General features: G+C 39.3%; 2 protein-coding genes and 1 pseudogene across 2 annotated transcripts; all 3 read right to left on the bottom strand.

Moving 5' to 3' along the window:
• Window positions 1-6,438: 6,438 nt before the first annotated feature.
• Window positions 6,439-20,368, bottom strand: AK6 (adenylate kinase 6). Its single transcript, XM_020889909.2, has 5 exons — window positions 20,212-20,368; window positions 18,464-18,556; window positions 9,891-9,949; window positions 9,570-9,715; window positions 6,439-6,720 (listed from the first exon to the last, which is right to left on the bottom strand). The coding sequence occupies exons 1-5, from the start codon at window positions 20,237-20,239 to the stop codon at window positions 6,528-6,530; spliced, it is 519 nt and encodes a 172-aa protein (XP_020745568.1). The 5' UTR covers window positions 20,240-20,368; the 3' UTR covers window positions 6,439-6,527.
• Window positions 9,956-16,595, bottom strand: LOC110135081 (N-alpha-acetyltransferase 20 pseudogene; annotated as a pseudogene).
• Window positions 16,684-18,553, bottom strand: TAF9 (TATA-box binding protein associated factor 9). The gene is made up of 2 exons (XM_020889888.2): window positions 18,464-18,553; window positions 16,684-17,732 (listed from the first exon to the last, which is right to left on the bottom strand). Exon 2 carries the CDS (start codon window positions 17,713-17,715, stop codon window positions 16,918-16,920), a length of 798 nt encoding a protein of 265 aa, XP_020745547.1. The 5' UTR covers window positions 17,716-17,732; window positions 18,464-18,553; the 3' UTR covers window positions 16,684-16,917.
• Window positions 20,369-20,543: the final 175 nt, after the last annotated feature.

The raw sequence follows: 20,543 nt of genomic DNA on the forward strand, positions 1-20,543 counted from the left end.
GAGAAGGATGGAGCTGAGCTGTAGCGGGGCTTTCGAAAAGAAGGGTTTCAGAGCCGAGGAATGAGGAGAACTTGCCCGCCAAAGGAACTGCCAGGGCGAAGGCTAGGCAGTGGGAGGAAACCAGAGGACAGGGGGAGAACTGCTACTGAGGAGATCCATTCCTGTGAATTTCCTGAGAAAGACCCTACCTCCCTTCAACCCCACCCAAAATGCCAGTCATTAGCTTCCTCACCTGGTGCAATGATTTTGGTATTTCCTAATACCCGACAAGGGCTTCCCAGGTGGCTCAGTGGTAAAGAATCTGCCTGTCAACGCAAGAGACGCGAGTTCAGTCTCTGGGTCAGGAAGATCCCCTGGAGGAGGAAATGACAACCCACTCCAGCATTCTTACCTGGGAAATCCCATGAACAGAGGAGCCTGGCGGACTACGCTCCATAGAATCGCCAAGAATCAGACGCGACTGAGCACACACGCATGCCACCCTGTAGTGGGTGATGTGGACCTATCCATGGGCCTGTCTTTAGAATCTGTCTTGGTTAAGAGGTGCATGCGCACACGTGGGTGGGCCCTACCACGAGGGCAAGACTCTCTGAGCCCTCCCCCCTGTCTATCCACACATACCTTATCCTCCTATAAACAGCTGTTTCACTACTTTAGGTCTCTCCGTGGGAATTCATTTCTACACAGGTGATGGGCCAGGGCCTTGTCACTAGTCACAGGTTCCTGGTGGTCTAGTGACTAGGATTCAGTACTCTTACTCCCAGAGCCTGACTTTCAGTCTCTGGCCAGGGAATCTAAATCCTGCTTCAAGCTGCTGCAGTCTGAGGTCACCTGAGATCACATTGTATGTGTTCATCCCTCCACTAATACCACACTGACTGACTTTACTCTTTACAGCAAATCTTGAAATCAGTTACTTTAAGTCTTCCGACTTGGTTCTTCTTCATCATTGTCTGGTTATTCTAGTTTCTAGAATATAAATTTTAGATTTAGCTTATCAGTTTTTATTTTAAAAATGTGTTGGAATTTAATTTATACATCAATTTGGAGAAAACTGACATATTAATAATACTGAGTCTTGAAATTCATGAACACGGTGTGTGCATGCTAAGTTGGGTTAGTCGTGTCCAACTGTTTATGAGCCTATGGACTGTAGCCCTCCAGGCTTCTCTGTTCATGGGATTCTCCAGGCAAGAATACTAGACTGGGTTTCCATACCCTCCTCCGGGGCATCTGGACACGTCTCCTGTATTGGCAAGTGGGTTCTTTACCACTAACACCGCCTGGGAAGTCCACAAACGTGGTATATCCACCTATTTGGATGTCTTTTGATTTCTCATTTTAGTTTTCTGCATGCAGAGGTTGCACATATTTTGTTAGATTTAGACCTCAAGTATGTAATGCTTTTAAAAATTATGGTATTGTTGTTTTAATTTCCAATTGTTTGTCATTACTGTATGGAAATGCATTGTCTTTTCTGTATTGGTCTTGTATCCTGTGACCTTACTAATGTGACTTATTCAAGTAGCTTCTGTGTGGATTCTCTTTGGAATTTCTGCATAAACAATGCTAACTGAGAATAGTTCATTTATTCCTTTAAGCTCTCTACATCTTTTATTTTCTTGCTTAATGAACTGCCTAGGACTTCCAGGATGACCAATTTGCTTTTTATTCACTAGTCTCACTTAACAAATTATATTTTTCTAATCTCCCCTTCCATAAAAATAAACTCCTTAAAAAATAAACCTCTGGATGGATTTTAGGGATCTGTAAATCTTTTAAAAATATAACATTTTGTTGGTATGTAGATCTTTATTTCCTTGAAGGAAGTGGGTTCATAGCTTACATGACTGTCAAAGGAATTTATATCATCGAAAGGATTAAGGAGCTAAATCTTTAGTAAAAGCATAGGTATAATTTCCATGATCTTGTTTTTCACATGTACAGCAACCAGAGTTATTAAGAACAGGGTTTTGTTTTTTGGCTGTGCCATTGGGATCTTAGCTCCACGACCAAGGATCAAACACATGGCCCCCGTAGTGGAAGCTCAGAGTTTTAACCACTGGACTGCCAGGGAAGTCCCCCAAGACAAGTGTTTTTTCCACCTTGCCCTCTCCCCACTCAACTGGAAAGAATAAATAGTTCTCTGCAGATTTGACTCTTGTGTTAAGCACAAATTCAAATGTTGTTAGGCACTGGTGGTAGGACATGCTTAGAATGCAGAAAAAATATAGCCCCACTAAGGCCAATACCTTATTTCAAAGTCCACAAAAATAAAAATATACCAAGAAGGGCATAAGGGGGAAAAATGACTGTTTATGCACATGTCAAAGCTTATTAAGACACTTTCAAACCTGTGCTCCCTGCAGTGGAAGCACAGAGTCTTAACTACTGGACCACAAGGGAAGTCCCAGGACACTTTTGAGAAACTGAATAAATCATGTTAAGAACTCTCATTCACAGAAATACAAAATGATTAAAAATTTGCCACACTTTTATCTCCTTAAGTTTGGTTTACATCACCCTGCCTATTTAAACAAAAAGTTACAAGTAGGTTTGGACAAAACCAGAGACAAACAATAAGTAGGTTTATTTTTAAGACTTTTTTTTTTCAAACAACTATAAATGTTAAAACATTGTCATGAAAGCATTACATGAAAATCTTGTCCTGAAATTAATAAGCATATTTATATTTTTAAGAGTCTTATAATGTATATAGTTCTATATTAGATTTCATTATCTCCTTTGTTAAAGGAACATCTTATTATGAGACAATGTTAGTGTTAGGATGGATAATTAGTAGCAATCACTTGACAAGAGAATTTAGTGAATCCTAGTGAAAAAAATATTGTCTTTTCGAAACAGATTAGTGGGAATTCCCTGGTGGTCCAGTGGTTAGGACTCCATGCTTCCACTGCATGGGGCATGAGTGGGTTCGATCCCTGGTCGGGGAACTAAGATCCCACAAGCCACATGGATTGGCCAAAACAAACAAAAAAGTATTAGGGATCCAAAGGAAGATATACAAATGACTAACACATGGAAAGATACTCAACATCACTGGTCATTAGAGAAATGTATCAAAACCAAAATGAAGCTATGGCTGTGTATCTATAGGATGGCTATTAGCTGAACAGTAGCAAGGTTGGCAAAGATATGGAGAATTAGGTCCCCAACACATGGATGGTGAGAATATAAAGTAATGCAACCACTTTGGAAAACATTTTGGCATATCCTCAAAATGCTAAACTCAGTCGCAGTATGACCTAGCAATCTCCCTCTTTGCTATATCCGAGAGAGCTGAAAACATACATCCACACAAAAACATGTGCACTAATGTTCCTAAAACATAATACCCAAAATGGATACTATGCTGCTGATGGAATAGATAAACGAAATGTGGACCAGCCATACAGTGGAATATTATTCAACCATATTAAGGAATGAGGTACTCATTAAGGCTTCAACATGGATGGTCATGAAAACACTATACTAAGTGGAAGAAGACAGATACGAAAAACCACATATTGTATGATTCTATTTATATAAAATCTCCAGAATATGCAAATCTATAGCAACAAAGTGGACTAGTGATAGCAAGGGGCTAGGAGAAGGGAGCCACAACAGTTAGAACTGGACATGGAACAATAGACTGGTTCCAAATAGGAAAAGAAGTACGTCAAGGCGGTATATTGTCACCCTGCTTATTTAACTTACATGCAGAGTACATCATGAGAAACACTGAGCTGGAAGAAGCACAAGTTGGAATCAAGGTTGCCGGGAGAAATACCAATAACCTCAGATATGCAGATGACACCACCCTTATGGCAGAAAGTGAAGAGGAACTAAAAAGCCTCTTGATGAAAGTCAAAGAGGAGAGTGAAAAATTTGGCTTAAAGCTCAACATTCAGAAAACTAATATCATGGTATCTGGTCCCATCACCTCATGGGAAATAGATGGGGAAACAGTGAAAACAGTGTCAGACTTTATTTTTGGGGGCTCCAAAATCACTGCAGATGGTGACTGCAGCCATGAAATTAAAAGACGCTTACTCCTTGGAAGCAAACTTATGACCAACCTAGATAGCATATTAAAAAGCAGAGACATTACTTTGACGACAAAGGTCCGTCTGGTCAAGGCTATGGTTTTTTCAGTAGTCATGTATGGATGTGTGAGAGTTGGACTGTGAAGAAAGCTGAATGCCAAAAAATTGATGCTTTTTAACTATGGTGTTGGAGAAGACTCTTGAGAGTTCCTTGGACTGCAAGGAAATCCAACCAGTCCGTCCTAAAGGAGATCAGTCCTGGGTGTTCATTGGAAGGACTGATGCTGAAGCTGAAACTCCAATACTTTGGCCACCTCATGCGAAGAGTTGACTTGTTGGAAAAGACCCTGATGCTGGGAGGGATTGGGGGCAGGAGGAGAAGGGGACGACAGAGGATGAGATGGCTGGATGGCATCACCGACTCAATGGACATGAGTTTGAGTAAACTCTGGGAGTTGGTGATGGACAGGGACGCCTGGCGTGCTGCGATTCATGGGGTTGCAGAGTCGGACACAACTGAGCTGAGGAGAAGGGAAGAATGGGAAGTGACTGCTAATAGGTATGGGATGTCTTTTGGTTGGGGTGATTAAAGTGTTACAGAATGGGGTAGTTGCACAATCTTGTGAATACAGTTTTTAAAATGGACTGTACACTTTAAAATAGGGGATTTTATGATATGTGAATTACAGCTTAATAAAGAATAGAAAGGTCTGTATGTTCTAAGATGGTATAATATCTAAAATAAATTAAATGAAAAAAAATGACAGAACAGTTTGCATGGTATGCTATCATATGCTTAAAAAAAGCACACACACATCCAAACCAGTAACATTCTTTCCTAAAGGGAGGTAATCCAGCAGTGACTAAAGAACAGGGTGGCCTGAAAGGGAAGCTTACAGATCTTCCTCGACTTATGCTGGGGTTACAGCCTGATAAATCTTTTGTAAGTTGAAAATATCCTAAGTCAAAAATGTGCTTAATACACCTGACCTACCAAACATCACAGCTTAGCCTAGCCTACCTTTTTTCCCCCCACACACTGTGGAATGTGAGATCCTAGTTCTGCAACCAGGGGTGAACCCACATGCCTAGCAGTGGAAGCTCGGAGTCCTAACCACTGGACGACCAGGGAAGCTCCCATCCTAGCCTAGCTTAAATATGCTCAGAATACTTACATTAACTTACAATTGGGCAAAATCATCTTAACATAAAGCGTATTTTATAATAAAGTGTTAACTGTCTCGTAATTTATTGACTACTGAACTGAAAGTTAAAAGAACAGTTGCATGGTACAGAATGGTGGAAAAGTTTTTTCAGTTGTTTACCCTCATTATCACCTGGCTGACTGGGAGCTGCAGCCACCCCACTCCCCACCATCACAGGTAACAGGCTGCATGCAGATCGCTAGCCCAGGAAAAGATAAAAATTCAAAGCATGATTTTGAGAGAGTCAATTCCTGGGTAGGTTGATAGTAAGTCCAGGGTCCCTGAGGAAAAGAGGGATCTGGGGCTCCTGAAGAGGAGAGTCTGGAATTCTCAAGGAGGAGGAATGGAAAAACTTTTTTTCTACATTCCTTAGTGAAAATCTCATGGACAAAGGAGCCTGGTGGGCTGCAGTCCATGGGATCCGGAAGAGTCTGCAGGACTGAGTGGCTAACACTTAGTTACTTACTAAGGATTATATAACAACAATGTATCCAGCTTGAGGACAGTTTCTCCTTGAAAATCTTCTGGCTAATCCTGTTACCTTAAAATGTAAATTATGGGAGCTGTCTAGTAAGATCTTTACAACCTTGAGACATTCTTTTGATTTATTGTAAGAACTAATTTTAAAGTATGTAACTCCCTTGCTTAGACTAGCAGGGGGGCACTCTCTACCCCCTTCTGATGTCGGGAGTCAGAATCTCTCTGTCCTTTTGATACTTTACTAACACTCTGCTACATAAAAGCTCTTGAGTGATCAAGCCTGGTCCCTGGTCCCGAAGCTAAATCTTCTTTGGAGATCATGAATCAGACATCATTTACTATAAGCTATCAATTTCTAGTGTGTATGTTCTTGCTTTTGCTCCATCATAAAGTCAAAACATCCTAAGCTGAACCATTTTAAGTTGGGCACCATATATGCTTTTGAACATTTTGAATTCTATACAGAGTGCAAGTATTACCATCTCCCTTTTTTTTTTAAAGAAAGAAAAATGGAAAATTGATGCTTTATCTTTAAGCTGTGTTTTATTTTAAGAGATCATCTTGATTTTCTCATGTAATAAACTTTTACAGTTTTAACTCTCAATCCTTAATAGTATTATTCATTATATTCGAGTTTAGCTTTCTCATAGAGAAAAAAACCCAAACATAAACCTTTATACTATCCACCTCCTAGTCTAACAGCACAATTTCAATAAGAAAGTTTTATTGATAACTGAATAATTTATGTGACATCAGCAGAGAGATATCAAGAGTGATTGTGCAGTGGCCATTCTTGTTAAGAACTGTGATCTTTGACCCACTGCTCAATCCATTTCAGTATCTGACTGATATTATCCTCTAGATCTTCTGGTTTATTGCTTGGCAGTTGATGCACTATTTCTTCCTTGTAGGATGCTAAGGCTTCTTCATGAAGAACTTGAAAAATTTCACACTGAACATTATCTTGTAGCTTCTTCTCATTATAACCCCTAAAAGGCAAAGAGGAGATAATCTGAATGGCATTAACTAATTTTAGGAACAAATTAGAAACTGGACACTTCTGAACCTATACACTTTTTGAACACATGAAAAATCACACAAAAATACTCCTTAGTCTCTTTACCTGGAAATAATAGGTTGGCATTCCTCCCCCTCCAATTTGTCAGCCATTCAATTAGCAAACATCTACTTACCTCAAGCCAGATGCCCAGCTATGAGACAAATAGTCTATAGTTATGGTTCTAAATTTTAAAAGTTAGAGGAATTAAGATATAGACAGATATAACAAATAAATGCATATAATAAAATAAAATGCACATGATAAAGAATATCATATACTAATTGGGTACTATATCACACAGATGTATCTGTAGTTTACCAGTTCCAAAGACACTGAAAAAATTAACTTGTATAATCTTTTTCATTTATTTTATTAGTTGGAGGCTAATTACTTTACAATATTGTAGTGGTTTTTGTCATACACTGACATGAATCAGCCATGGATTTACATGTGTTCCCCATCCCGATCCCCCCTTCTGCCTCCTTCCCCAATAACTTGTATAATCTTTAGGAAGATATATTATCCAACTAGCTAGTGAAATGAGTAAGGAAAATTCAGACTCAAATTAATCCAATTTTGTAACAACCAAAATTAGATTGAACTACTCAAAAGGTAATTAACTTTATGAAAAGACAGCCCATAGAGTGGGAGAAAGTTTTTGCAAATCTTATATCTGATAAGGGACTTATATCTAAAATACATAAAAAAATCTTACAGCTTAGTAAAAAAGACCAAATAATCCAATTAAAAATTGGGCAAAAGGTCTAAATAGATATTTTTCCAAAAGATACACAAATGGCCCATAAGTACATGAAAAGGCACTCAATATCATTAGCTATCAAGGAAATGCAAATGAAAAGTACAATGTGATACTACTTCACATCCACTAGGATGGCTACAATCAAAGATAATAACAAGGATGTGAAAATACTGGAGGCTTCATACACTATTCCTGGGAATGTAAAGTGGTGCAGTCACTGTGGAAAATGTCTGAGTTTCTCAGAAAGTTATACATAGCTATTTAACATGTGACCCAGAAACCCTATTCCTAGAGAAACTTCAATAACCAAGATAAATGAATGAATGCATAATGTTCACAGAAAAACACATGCATGAATGTTCACAGCAGCATTATTCATAATTGGCAAAAAGTTATAACAACCCCAATGTCTATAATCTGATAAACAGATAAATAAAATGTGGTATATCCATATAATGGAATATTATTTGGCAATAAAAAGAAAAGAAGTACCGGTACATGCTACAATACAGATGAACCTTGAAAACATTATGCTAAATAAAAGAAGCCAGACACAAAAGATCACATTTTGTGTGATTTCATTTATATAAAAAGTCCTGAATAGGCAAATCCACAGAGAAAGAAAGTAAATGACTTGTTGCCTGGGACTGGGGACTGAGGGGAGATGGGGAGTGACCGCTAATGGGTATGGGTTTTTCTGAGGTGGGGAGGTGGTGAACATTGTAAAAAATTGGTTATAATAGGGGATATACAACTCTGTGAATACACTGAAAACCACTGAAGTGTATGCTTCAAATGGGTTGTACAATTCATGTGGTATGTGAATTTATTTCAACAAGGTTTTTTCTTTAAATAGGTTTTTTCATTAAAAAAAATTATTGATTAATTTTTTCAATGGTTAAAAACAAGACTGCCTTTCTCATACTTTAATCTTTATTTACATAAAATTTTAATTTTGAATAAAAATGTTAAATGGTTTTTGAGAAAAGGCATATTTACCATATTGTCTCTATTACTTCTCTGTTCAAATATTCTTAATGGCTTTTCCTGCCTAAAGAAAGATGATGAAAGCTTCAGGTATTATTCCCACCTAACTTTCCCTGTATATTTCATACTATATATTTTTGTGCAAGGATTGACTTCCCTTGTGTCTCAGATGGCAAAGAATCTGCCTGCAATGCAGGACACCCAGGTTTGATCCCTGGGTTGGGAAGATCCCTTGGAGAAGGAAATGTCAACCCACTCCAGTCTTCTTCCCTGGTGAATTCCTTGGACAGAGGGAGCCTGGCAGGCCACAGTCCATGGGGTCGCAAAGAGTGCGACTCACACACACACACACACACACACACACACAATGCAGTGGTGTTCAGTCAGAGCTGACTATGACACTGAGACCCAAATTCTGAACCTGACCTTAGTTAGACAAACTTGTGGAATTTTCCTTCCAGAAACTTCTCTCTAAATTCCTTTAAAATTCCCCCTTTGCCACAGCGTGAATCGAGACAGTAGGTAAATGTTTTCCATAAAACTTTGCTTTTCTGGTTTTTCTGGATTAAGCCTGATGCTCTCTTGGAAAGGAAGAACTCAAATATATTGTGAAAGGTTAATTTATCTTGTGAGTTTTTCTAAGTGTCCTCATTTCTGTTGTGAGGATGATTTAAGTGGGTAATGTCCATTCCATAGCAAAGAATATGCTGTTGTCTTGGCTGTTTTCCTAGAGAAGCATTACATTAGGAAAAGCATGACTAAATAGCGTTGCTATTCAGTACATTTTACTGAATCAGACTGCCAGTTAGGCTCTTCATTTACTCAGAAATTACTGCTTGTGTTTTACAAATGCATCTTTTTCTCTTAAGTTCAGAATGTTGGTCTATACAGACTTGGCTTATGATGGGAACAAAATACAAAGTAGTCACATTTTCAAACAGAACATTTTTGATGTTAGTATTTGCCAGCTTCAGGAATCTGCGTAAAAGTTTATACCATACTTTAAGAATTTAATGTTTTTCCTTTCTTACCTATTTTCAAGTCTTTTGTACAAAATACTGTTATCTGTTTTCAGCACAAATACTATATGAAACCAGCGTTCAGGGAAGAAATCACAGCCATGGTAATCAACAATAACTCCACCTTCACTCATCTGGTTTTCTAATTCATCAACTACCTGTAAGAAAGGGAAAAAATAAAGATGAATACTCTTTTAAAAACTGAGGTCAAAAAATAATAAATAAGCTAAAAAATATTATCACCTCAGTATGCAATCAATTAAAAAAAAACCTGAGGTCAACTCTCCTATTAAATTTTTTAAATGTATACTTTATTAACAAAATTGTACTTACTCTATCTTCATCTAAAATGGGACAGTCATACTCTTCATCATAGCCATCATATAACTGCCCTAAAAGAGATTTACATTGGAATATTAAAGTAGTCTTCTCTTGGTAACTTTCAGTAATTTTCAATTACTTTTTTAGAGATAAGAGAGGGCATTAATACAACAGTGTCCCATGGACACCAAATATAATGAGCAATGCTGGTAAATTAGAATTTTGTCTAGAAGGAAATTTGGATAACAGTATATCTGCAACCACTTTAGCTATTGATGGTTTCAAAGCTGAAACCATCTACAGAGAACCAACTTCGGTATTTGTGCTGCTATAAGAAGAAAACATTAGTTTTGTTGAGCTACAGATTGGTGGTGAGACGGATACAAACACATACATTAACAGCAGATTAGGTTCCAAACTTATTAGGCCAAGGATATAAAACTCATTAAAAGCAACAACTGGTGCTTGATCCCAGGCATGAATCCTCTGTCACTGAGGTCACATACGCATGGGGTTTGGGGAAGGAAAGTCAGTATACAGATGCTCCTGAACGTCTAGATTTCCAGCATCCCCAAAAGCCAAGGGTTAAATTTCAGAAGGTAAAACAAGAATGATGGGGGCAGGGATAAAGAAGGCAAATTTAAATCTAACATAAAAACTTTCCAGTAAATTAGTTTTCTTTCAAATGAAGTGTGTCTTAAGGAGGTGAGACATAGCAATCCCACCCTCACCCTGAACCCCTAGGAGGTATGTACTCTAGAGGCCGACTTAGATCATCCTTTTAGCCATCTCAAAAAGCATGCTATAGTCTTCTACCTCTTCCCCTTAATAATCTGGCACAGGTTGCAATAAGCTTAAAATGAGCATAAGTTCTGAAGTGACAAAAGGGTGGTCCCTGAGGGTTAGTGGAAGGCACAGAGGCAATTTTAACTGTCTTCCCGGGAGGGTCTGTGGACCGATTCTCAGCACACGGACCACTTCTCTGGCACCCGAGTGTGACCTCTGACTTCTTGGGTGACTGTGCAGGTACCAGAAACTCTTACCTGCTAAAAAGTTAAACTGTCTTGGTGTGGGGAAAACTGGTTAACAATACAGAAAATAATCTAAACCCTTACTTTACACCACAAATTCTAGGTGGATTACAAAGTTAATTACTACATTCCAAAGATAACTAATGGAAAACTAAACTTACAAAGGAATGATTCATTTGAGTTTGTGAAAAAAATAACTGATTCAAATAAATAAAATGTTAAATCTCTGAAGAATTTTTTTTTTAAATAGCAGGGAGAAATATTTATACTAGGACAAAGGACTGAAATGTAGATTATATAAATATCTTGAAAAAAGTAACTTAATAACAAGAAAACAATTCACACATAATGGAAAAGATAATTAGTAAACAATACATGAAAAAAAGCTGGAAGTTCCCAGCTACTAAAGAGATGCAAATTTAAATGAGCCTTTTTATAACTGTTACATTATGTATTTAGTAAATTGACTCTGAAAATGTGTAATTATTTTTTAGAGTCAACAGTACATTTTATTACACATCTTAGATTCATGCATTTCAAATATGCTTTTAAAGCTTAAGTTCAATACAAAATAAAAAACTGTATATACAGCAGCATCAGGCACAGCATTTAGGGGACTGGAGCAGGCTTTTCCCCGAGCATATTGTAGACAGTATGTTATGAGCCATGCCAGTGGAATGATTCCTTCTGACCTAGCTGCCTTTTTTGATTGGATTTTATTACAGTGAACAGCTTTAGAAGGTATAATATTGCTAGTAGAAAAGATGACTTAAAATGTTAATAACCTGTTTTTTCTTGAGGTCTTTAAGAGCTAAATGATCCCCTTTTCTCCTAATAGAGCTCCAAGATCATCTAATGAAAATAATATTGTCCATTAACTATCTGGAGCATCATCAACCTAAGAACCACTGTTCATGGTTATTCAATGTCTTCTGGCTTCACAGGAAGAGGTAACGACGGACTTCTCAGTGTCCCTGGATGGTGCTTTCCTCATACTGTAAGCGTCCTCATCCGGCTCCCCATTGCTTGCTGAATAGTACGCCTGACTATTGCGTATGTGCTGTAGCCTAGCTGCTTGGACATCTTAACAGCAACTGGGTCAGACACTTACAAAGAGATCAACAAAAAACACACCCTTTCTTTCTGACATCTCCTCTAATAACTCCATAAGTTTAGCAGCCAAACCATGGCACCGAAATTCCGGCGACAGAGCTGTGATGTGCCCATGCCCTTCTTCCCTTGCCACTGAGCCTTCTGCTTTGCCCATGGTACAACCCATTAGCTCTCCACCAGGGGCCTCTGTAACAATGAGGTACTCCAGCCAGTGGACGAGGTACTCTAAGTAAGGAATCCCATAAGTTTCTGTAATTGGATCCAAGTTAAATGTCGTTGAAGCAAAACAGGTCATCGCACCGCTACACCCATGGGAACCGGCTTAAGGCAACATCACACTGGCCCACCCTGGAAATCTGTAATTTTTTCAAGAAAAATGTCCTGTCCAGAGATTTCTTGACCTCTGAATTTCTAACCAGGAAAAAGTATAAATGATGCTTTAAAATACTCAACAATAGTGAATTAGCTAAATCTTGTTTACTAACTGGCTGAAGTATGTAACTAAACTTAATAAAGTATTAGGTTGTTAAATTTCTCCATTATTTTTACATTACTTTATATATATATTATATATATATTTTACAATGCCACAAAATGGAGAATACCTACTGCTGATTTTGTACTATGTGGGAATATGGGGTAGATAAATGTTCCTTCATATTTTAAGTCCAGACTAGTAAAAAAATTTTTAATACATGTTGTCTAAAATACAACTATAGCAGTATTCTTTATTATTAAAAGTCTTTACATATTGCAATGCTGAAATGCAGGATTTCTTAAAATCATGTTAATACATTTTAATAAAATAGTGTAACCCAAGCTTTCCAACATTCATTTCAAAAAACATTTATCAAACACCATGTCCAGTAATTACAGAGGAAATGAAGATATAATGGTGAACAAATTGAACACCAAGACCAACTCAGTCCTTCCCTTCAACAGTTTACAGTAATATGGGAGATCACAGACAAATACCCTGGAAATTGTAATATTTAATGCTGTAGATCATGGTGCTTTGGGAACAATAAGATGGGCATCTTTAAGGTGAGGAACATAAGCAGGATATTTGGGGAAGCTTCCTGAGGAGGTAACTTCTGAGTGGAAACTTGAAGCTAAGGAAAAAGAGGTAGGCAAGATGATCCTTTGTTCCCAGGTGGCTCAGTGTTCAAACGACCAGACTGCCAATGCAGACTCAGGAGACACAGGTTCAATCCCTGGGTTGGGAAGATCCCCTGGAGTAGGAAATGGCAACTCATTCTAGAATTCTTGCCTGGACAAACCTATGGACAGAGGAGCCTGCTGGGCTCCAGTCTGCAGGGTCACAAAAACAGTCAGACACAACTTGGCAACTAAACAACGAGATACTGAGACTCAGCACTAATGGTCTTGAGGATGGTTCATGGGTACCAGGGACACAGCATCAACGGCCTTATGAATGGAATAGGGGTATCAAACGGATTTTTTAAACTATCAAGACTAGAAGCCAAGTGCATCTGAGTAGCAGGTGAATGCATTTGTACGTGTGGCGGGACAGCAATCAGGAGTGGACAGTCAGGGATGACTTCAGAGCATCTAAATATTAATTTGGAAATGTCCAGAACTATCCAGATGGTTACATCTAGTAGATGTCTAGAAATTGGGCTAAGTTTTAATTATAAATCTAAGAGTCACCAGCAAAAAGAACTGACCAGTTCTGAGTCAATGAGATTACTAGATGGAGAGGCAGGATTACAAGATCACAGAGGAAAAGAGGTATATGGTGGGAAGGTGAGAATCAGATGAAAGGATTGGGATAGCAGTGTTGGTGAGAGGACAAGGGATAAGTTAGTTTCAAAGTCTTCCAGTGGCAGGTGATTAAAGAGAGGGGAAAAATGAGATACAGAGGTTAGAGTGGGGGCAGCAAGCTTTTTCTATAAAGGGCCAGACAATAAATATTTCAGAATTTACAGCCTACTCTTTAGCTAGTGGCTCCTACAAAACCAGCAGCAGCTCTTCAACCCCTGGGTTAGAAACACATCAAGATTTTAAGTGTTGAGGGCCAGGTATTTGAAATGCGTCTACTATCTAGATGCATGAGCATGCTGGGGTTAGGGACAGAGGCTGAAGATTGATAAACTAGTGGCAAAAAAAATTAAGGGTGCTAATAACAAGTGTAATTAAATGACTGCACATGGGAAAGGACAGTGAGGAATGCAGACTGAATGAACAGGGGTAAGAAAAGCAGTCTTGGTCCCTCCACATTCAGAACTCCCTATTGTTTTATTAAGCTTAATTCCCCACCTAATTTTTCCTGCTTTAGTTCTAAGCAACATAGATGGTCTCTTAAAAATAATAAAGAAATTCGACATGATTACCAGGATGGCAATAAACTCCATTTAGACACATTCATTTAAAACCAGTTTTGGTCTCATGACTTATAGCAGGTTTCTAAACCTGAAATACTACTGACATTTTGAGCTTGGCCATGAAATTAAAAGACACTTGCTCCTTGGAAGAAAACCTGTGACTAACCTAGACAGCCATTAAAAAGCAGACATTTACTTTGCCAACAAAGGTCCATCTAGTCAAACCTATGGTTTTTCCAGTAGTCATGTATGGATGTGAGAATTGGACTATAAAGAAAGCTGAGTGCTGAAGAATTGATGCTTTTGAATGGTGGTGTTGGAGAAGACTCTTGAGAGTCCCTTGGCCTCCAAAGAGATCCAACCAGTCCATCCTAAAGGAAATCAGTCCTGACTATTCATTGGAAGGACTGATGCTGAAGCTGAAACTCCAATACTTTGGCCACCTGATGCAAAGAACTGACTCACTGGAAAAGACCCTGATGCTGGGAATGACTGAAGGTGGGAGAAGGGGACAGCAGAGGATGAGATGGTTGGATGTCATCACCGACTCTATGGACATGAGTCTGAGTAAGCTCCGGGAGTTGGTGATGGACAGAGGAGCCTAGCACGCTGCAGTTCATGGGGTCAAAGAGTCGAACACAGCTGAGTGACTGAACTGAATTCTGTTGTGGAGATGGAGACTATCCTGTGAATTGCAGGATGTTCAGCAGAATCCTTGGCATCTACCCATTAGAGATCAGGAGAAAACCTCCCACTCTAGTTGTGACAAGCAAAAATGTCTCAGAATATCCCCCGAAGGACAAAATCACCTGAGAAGCAGTGCTGTGTAAAAGATTGAATGGTTTCCCTTAAAACATATTACCATTTGGGGAAAAATGAGGTGGCTGAATCTCAAACTATCTCAAACTATCTCCTAGTTAGATTTTCAGATATATTCAAATGGCACCTGTGGGGGAAAAAAATCTGGTACATTTTGAAAAATCTGATAAAGCACATCATCTAACATGTTAAATCAGACCAGAGATCCTTTATCTGGCATAATAGGAGGAAAAACATCCCATTTATAAGAGTCCATCTCATTAACTAACTCATCAATAAAACACAGAGTGGTCAAGACCAGGTACCATCAAGGCACATGACTAAGATGGTTTGGGTGTAAGCAGACTCAGTGAAGAGGACAGTGTCTTACTATGGATCATCCTTGGTCTGGTGCTACTGTTGCTCTCAGTGCTATTCGTAACAGATTATAATTTCATTAAGTTTAGGAACACTGAGTGGGTGAGAACTAGAAGACATGACTGAAATTGACCCCTGTATGTAACTCTGAGAGGAGGAAATGGCAACCTGCTCCAGTATTTATGCTGGGAAAATCCCATGGACAGAAGAGCCTGGTGGGCTACAGTTGATCAGATTGCAAAAGAGTCGGACATGACTTAGTGATAAGCACACGTGAGACTCTGAAATCACTTATCAAAAACAGTAAAGTTGCACAGGCAAAGGAACAAACCAAATTTCATATGGGTATAAAATGCAGAATGACAAGCTACACACAGTAGCAAATAAAAGACCCAAGTTTTATCAACTATAATTTGAACACCAAACCTGGATTAAAAATATAAGCATTATACTAGTTTATAGTATCAAGAATATGAGCAAAGATACATAACTGACCTGCAAAAAGGGAAACTGGGAAAAAACTTAAAATTTTTAAGTAGTGAGATACTGAGAGACACACCAAGGATCCTTAAATATAACCAAAGGAAGAGAAAAATGGAATCTAAGAAAAACTCCAGCAATTGAAAAAGGTAAATCTAAATGGATAAGTGTTGGTCACTTAGTCGTGTCTGACTTTTTGTGACTCTATGGACTGCAGCTGGCAGGCTCCTCTGTCCATGGCATTCTCCAGGCAAGAACACTGGGGTGGGTAGCCATTCCCTTCTCCAGGGGATCTTCCCAACCCAGAGATCAAACACAGATCTCCCGCACTGCAGGCTGATTTTTTTTTACCATCTGAGCCACCAGGGAAGCCGAAATGGGTAAGGTTCACTATAACTAAAAGTCCTGACCAAGTGGTCTCTCTAAAAAGCAGACATAGTTATACTTCAGCAATCTGAAAGAATGGCCCATAAGAGTGACTTATACACCAGAGATCATACTATGATCTAAACATGTGAAAACACTAGAAGTGACTCTAGTGGTAAGGAGTAGACTGCAACAACTTCAAGTTTTTCCAACTGCTATTTCTGTTGGTGATGAGGTGGAAAACTGCATTAAAAAAAAAAAAATCTAAGAACATAACTGCCAAAGTACCAACAATTAAAGGAACGAATTGCAACTTTATTTTTTACACTTAAAGGCTGACGAGAAACCATTGCTAATCCTATTAAAGAAAATCCAACAGAACAGCTCAATCGAAAAGTATGGTAAGCATATTTACTCATTAAATACTATTTTTTCTAGAATACAACATGGAAACATCTAGCATGCATGTTTAATCTCAGTACAATAGATTCAAAACCAAGTATACATGTTACATGCTTCAAGGCTAGATTACAAATTATCATAGTCATCGTCATCATCATCGTCGTCGTCGTCATCATCATCACGTTTTCTTTTCAATGCATTTGATGCTTCATTGGCAGTATTTTGTGATGAGACCATGTTAGTAGTAATAAGAATATTTTTGGACCCAATTAATGACGGATTAATTAGAACATTCTGAACTGCTGATGTTGCAGGAATTGATGCTTTTACAGCTGGGGATTGTGAAGTGGGCATCTGTACTGTGAACCTTTGCCCTGCGAGGGACACTGGAGTCCCTACTTTAGTTGAGACGGACATGGCTTGTGGGGTTGGTGTGCCAAGCGTGGGAGTACTCGGTCTGCTAGTAACTGAGCCAACACTTAACCGTGGAACTGTTATTCTTCCTGCAGAAGTAGACGCCTTTTTTTGTAAAGACTTAAGTCTATAATTTGGAGCAGTCAAGCAATACCTATCAGGTGGCAATCTAGGACCTGAGTATGGCTTGATCAATGGCAAAGGGGTTTGATTTCTTTGCCTTGCAATATCTAATAAAAAATCTCTTGGGGGAGGAGAGGTAAAAGACTGGTCAGCACGACATTGGATTGCCAATCGCACATCATCTGCATCAACAGTAGCTTTCTTAGCATGACTTGAATAAATTTTTGCATCATCTAGAATTGTGGTCACATATCGGAAGGCAAACTCCAACATCTGATTTATAACTCTTGGTTCATATTCTGTAATCCCCATATCCTTCAGGATTTGTGCCATCATCTGTGCATCTTTCGGCATGCTCTTGGGAGAAGCCATCTTGCCAGACTCCATGATATCTGGTGATCAAACTTTAGATCATTTGAAAAAAATATGTACATTAGATCAAACGTGAAATAGTTACTTTAGTAGCAACTGTCAGGAACTTTTAAATTTTTAAATACAAGCTTTTAAAAATAGAAATTAAAAAATGTTAAATCTTTTTAATTTTAATGAGACACATTTAAAGTTCCCTTTACTTAAATTTATGGAGTTTCTACCCGTTAGAGAATATAAAAAGATGAAGACACAAATAATGGAAGTGATCAAAGACTGGGAAAAACCAGGGTAAAACAGGTAAAAACATATACTTTAAAATATGTGCAAACAAAAAAAAATAAAAAAATATGTGCAGTTGCTTGCAGGCATGCATCTATCAAACTAATCTAAGACCATAGTACAGCCATATCCTACTACCTGAGTTCAAAATTCTGTCCTTCCAGTAAGCTCATAGACTATCTTTCTCTCTATACATATATGCTTAGCGCAACTCAAAATACTCTTCTTCATATTCAAACGGTCCTATCTTCATGGAAGCTGTTCCAGTTATTACTGTCCACAAAAACTGCTAGCCAAATGGAGAGGGGATGCAGCAGTCAAAATAACCAGGACACAGCATGAGACAATATGTTCTATGTTCCCAACAGAGCATAAATTCCTTCATGGAACATTTTCTCTTCTTTCTCACAAATACAGTGCTAATATTTCATTACTTCTCTCTCACTTTTTAAATAAACAAACCTAACACCAAAGTGTCCCTTACCTTCTCGAGCTAAATCACCCACATTAATGTATTTCAGTCCTGATCTTGATGCAAGTTCTTTGCCTAATGTAGTTTTTCCAACCCCTGGTGTACCTGTAAGACAAGCCACAGAAAAATACTGTTCATGAAATACTTATTAGACTTTGCCACTGATCTACCCTTAAGGTTCTCAACAACTGAAATGAAAAGTTTCCTAAATAGCAATCCTATACGAACACACACCATAACCTAATGAACTACCCAAAGCCTGCTGGATATCAGAATTTTACCCAGTGTATCTGATTTTACCAGAGCGAGTGGGGCTTGTGATCTGATGCCAGTCACAGACTGTTTGCCAGCATGGAAATTCCCAGAATAAAATTAGCCACCTCAAATAAACTGCCACCATTTGTTTTAATGTGTACATACATACACATTGCATGCATATATATCAATACATACACATACCATATATTTCCTTCTTCTACATAAATGGCAATACTATACATTGTTCTTCACCTTCCCTTTTTCATACTGCTTCACGATAAATAATCATACCCTTAATTTTCAGCTGTTCAGATTTAATGCCAAAATTATAAAATCTGGTCATTATAATTAAAGATAAAAGGAATAAATTCAGGTCTACCTATAAGGAAAACATTTAACCTCCAGTCCACTGTAACACACCAAGTTTGAATCCTAAACTCACCATGTTTTCAATAAAATGATCACATTTATATTTTTGACGATATGGTTTAATATTAAACTAAGATACTGTCTGACCCAAACAAATAAGATGTTGTAAAACCTTCCTCTTAAGGAGCAGGCTTAATTTGTTGACGTTAATCTGCTGCTCTCAGACTTCTGTGCTGCCAGTATGCTTGTTTTGTTAAAAGATAAAACTGCTTTGTTTCCACAAACAGCGCCTCAATTTTGTATTGCAACAGCATCTACACCCATTAGATTTTCACATGAATGTCCCGTGATGCTATTAACTACCACAATTTAACAGTTAAACATTTTCAGAGTTAAATTAGAAATTATATTCTTGAAGTCACTATGCGGTATTTCAGGGCCCCGCATTCATAACAGGCGCCTTGAGCTTGGATCCAAAGACCCAGAAGAAACCCCACAATCATCCCAGGAATTTTACAGCATCTCTGGACAAGAAACGACCAGAGATGCTCAGTCGATGCCTTCCGTTCTTAAAATTTTAAAAGCCCCTGAGGCAACCTCCGCCAGCGTATATGACAAATGAATCACCCACAGCACAAACACCTGACTCCTTTCACCTGACTCTCAGATAACAAAGGAAAAATGAGAGGCAGCTCAAGAAGCCTTAAGACCTAATAATGGCATCCATCATTAACAGATCTAGTAAGGGCCAGATACTGCTTTATGTTATTTAGCTAACAACCCAAAGACAACCCTACCCAAGTAAAGCAACAGCCATTTTACAAACAAAAACGTGATTAAGAAAGATTAGGCAGCTTGCCAAAAAAGGGAGCTGGACCTATCTACCTGTCTCCGCCTCCCCGAGAAGGCCACCTCTCGCCAACAAAATTAACGTTCGTCGTCCCCTCCCCCCGCCTCCCGCAAAACCGCCGCGAGGGCCAGGTCCCGAGGCCCTGACGACGACAACCCCGCCACGCGGCCCTGGCCCAGCCTCCCCACTGAACACTAAGCGAACCCCTTCGGGCCAGGCCCCAGAGCACTCGGCGTCCCAGGCCAGCCCAGCCCCTCGCCACCACCCCACCGCGCGCCCTGACCGGTGAGCAGGATGTTCGGAAGCAACATGGTCCTCGCTGCGCTGGCTCCGCACGCCTCTGCACACGCGCTCTACACACTCCTGGGAGGGGCTGGCAGGGGCGGGCAGCGGCGAGCGCCAGCAGCTCGGGATACTCGAGGCCTGGAGGGGCACTCGAGACCCACCTCCGTCGCCTCGTCACCCACAGTTGGTTACCCGGCCCTCGAGGACACGCTTCCATCGCAGGGTCCGAGATACCGCCACCGGTCGGGCCGGCGCTTCGAGTCAGGCAGTGCGCTGGATGCCTAAGACAGTCGCTCCTCTGGCGGCCCCGCCCTCCGGGCTGGGTCGCGG

Source organism: Odocoileus virginianus, chromosome 14 (genome assembly GCF_023699985.2).
Source record: "Odocoileus virginianus isolate 20LAN1187 ecotype Illinois chromosome 14, Ovbor_1.2, whole genome shotgun sequence".
NCBI classification, from domain to species: Eukaryota; Metazoa; Chordata; class Mammalia; order Artiodactyla; family Cervidae; genus Odocoileus; species Odocoileus virginianus.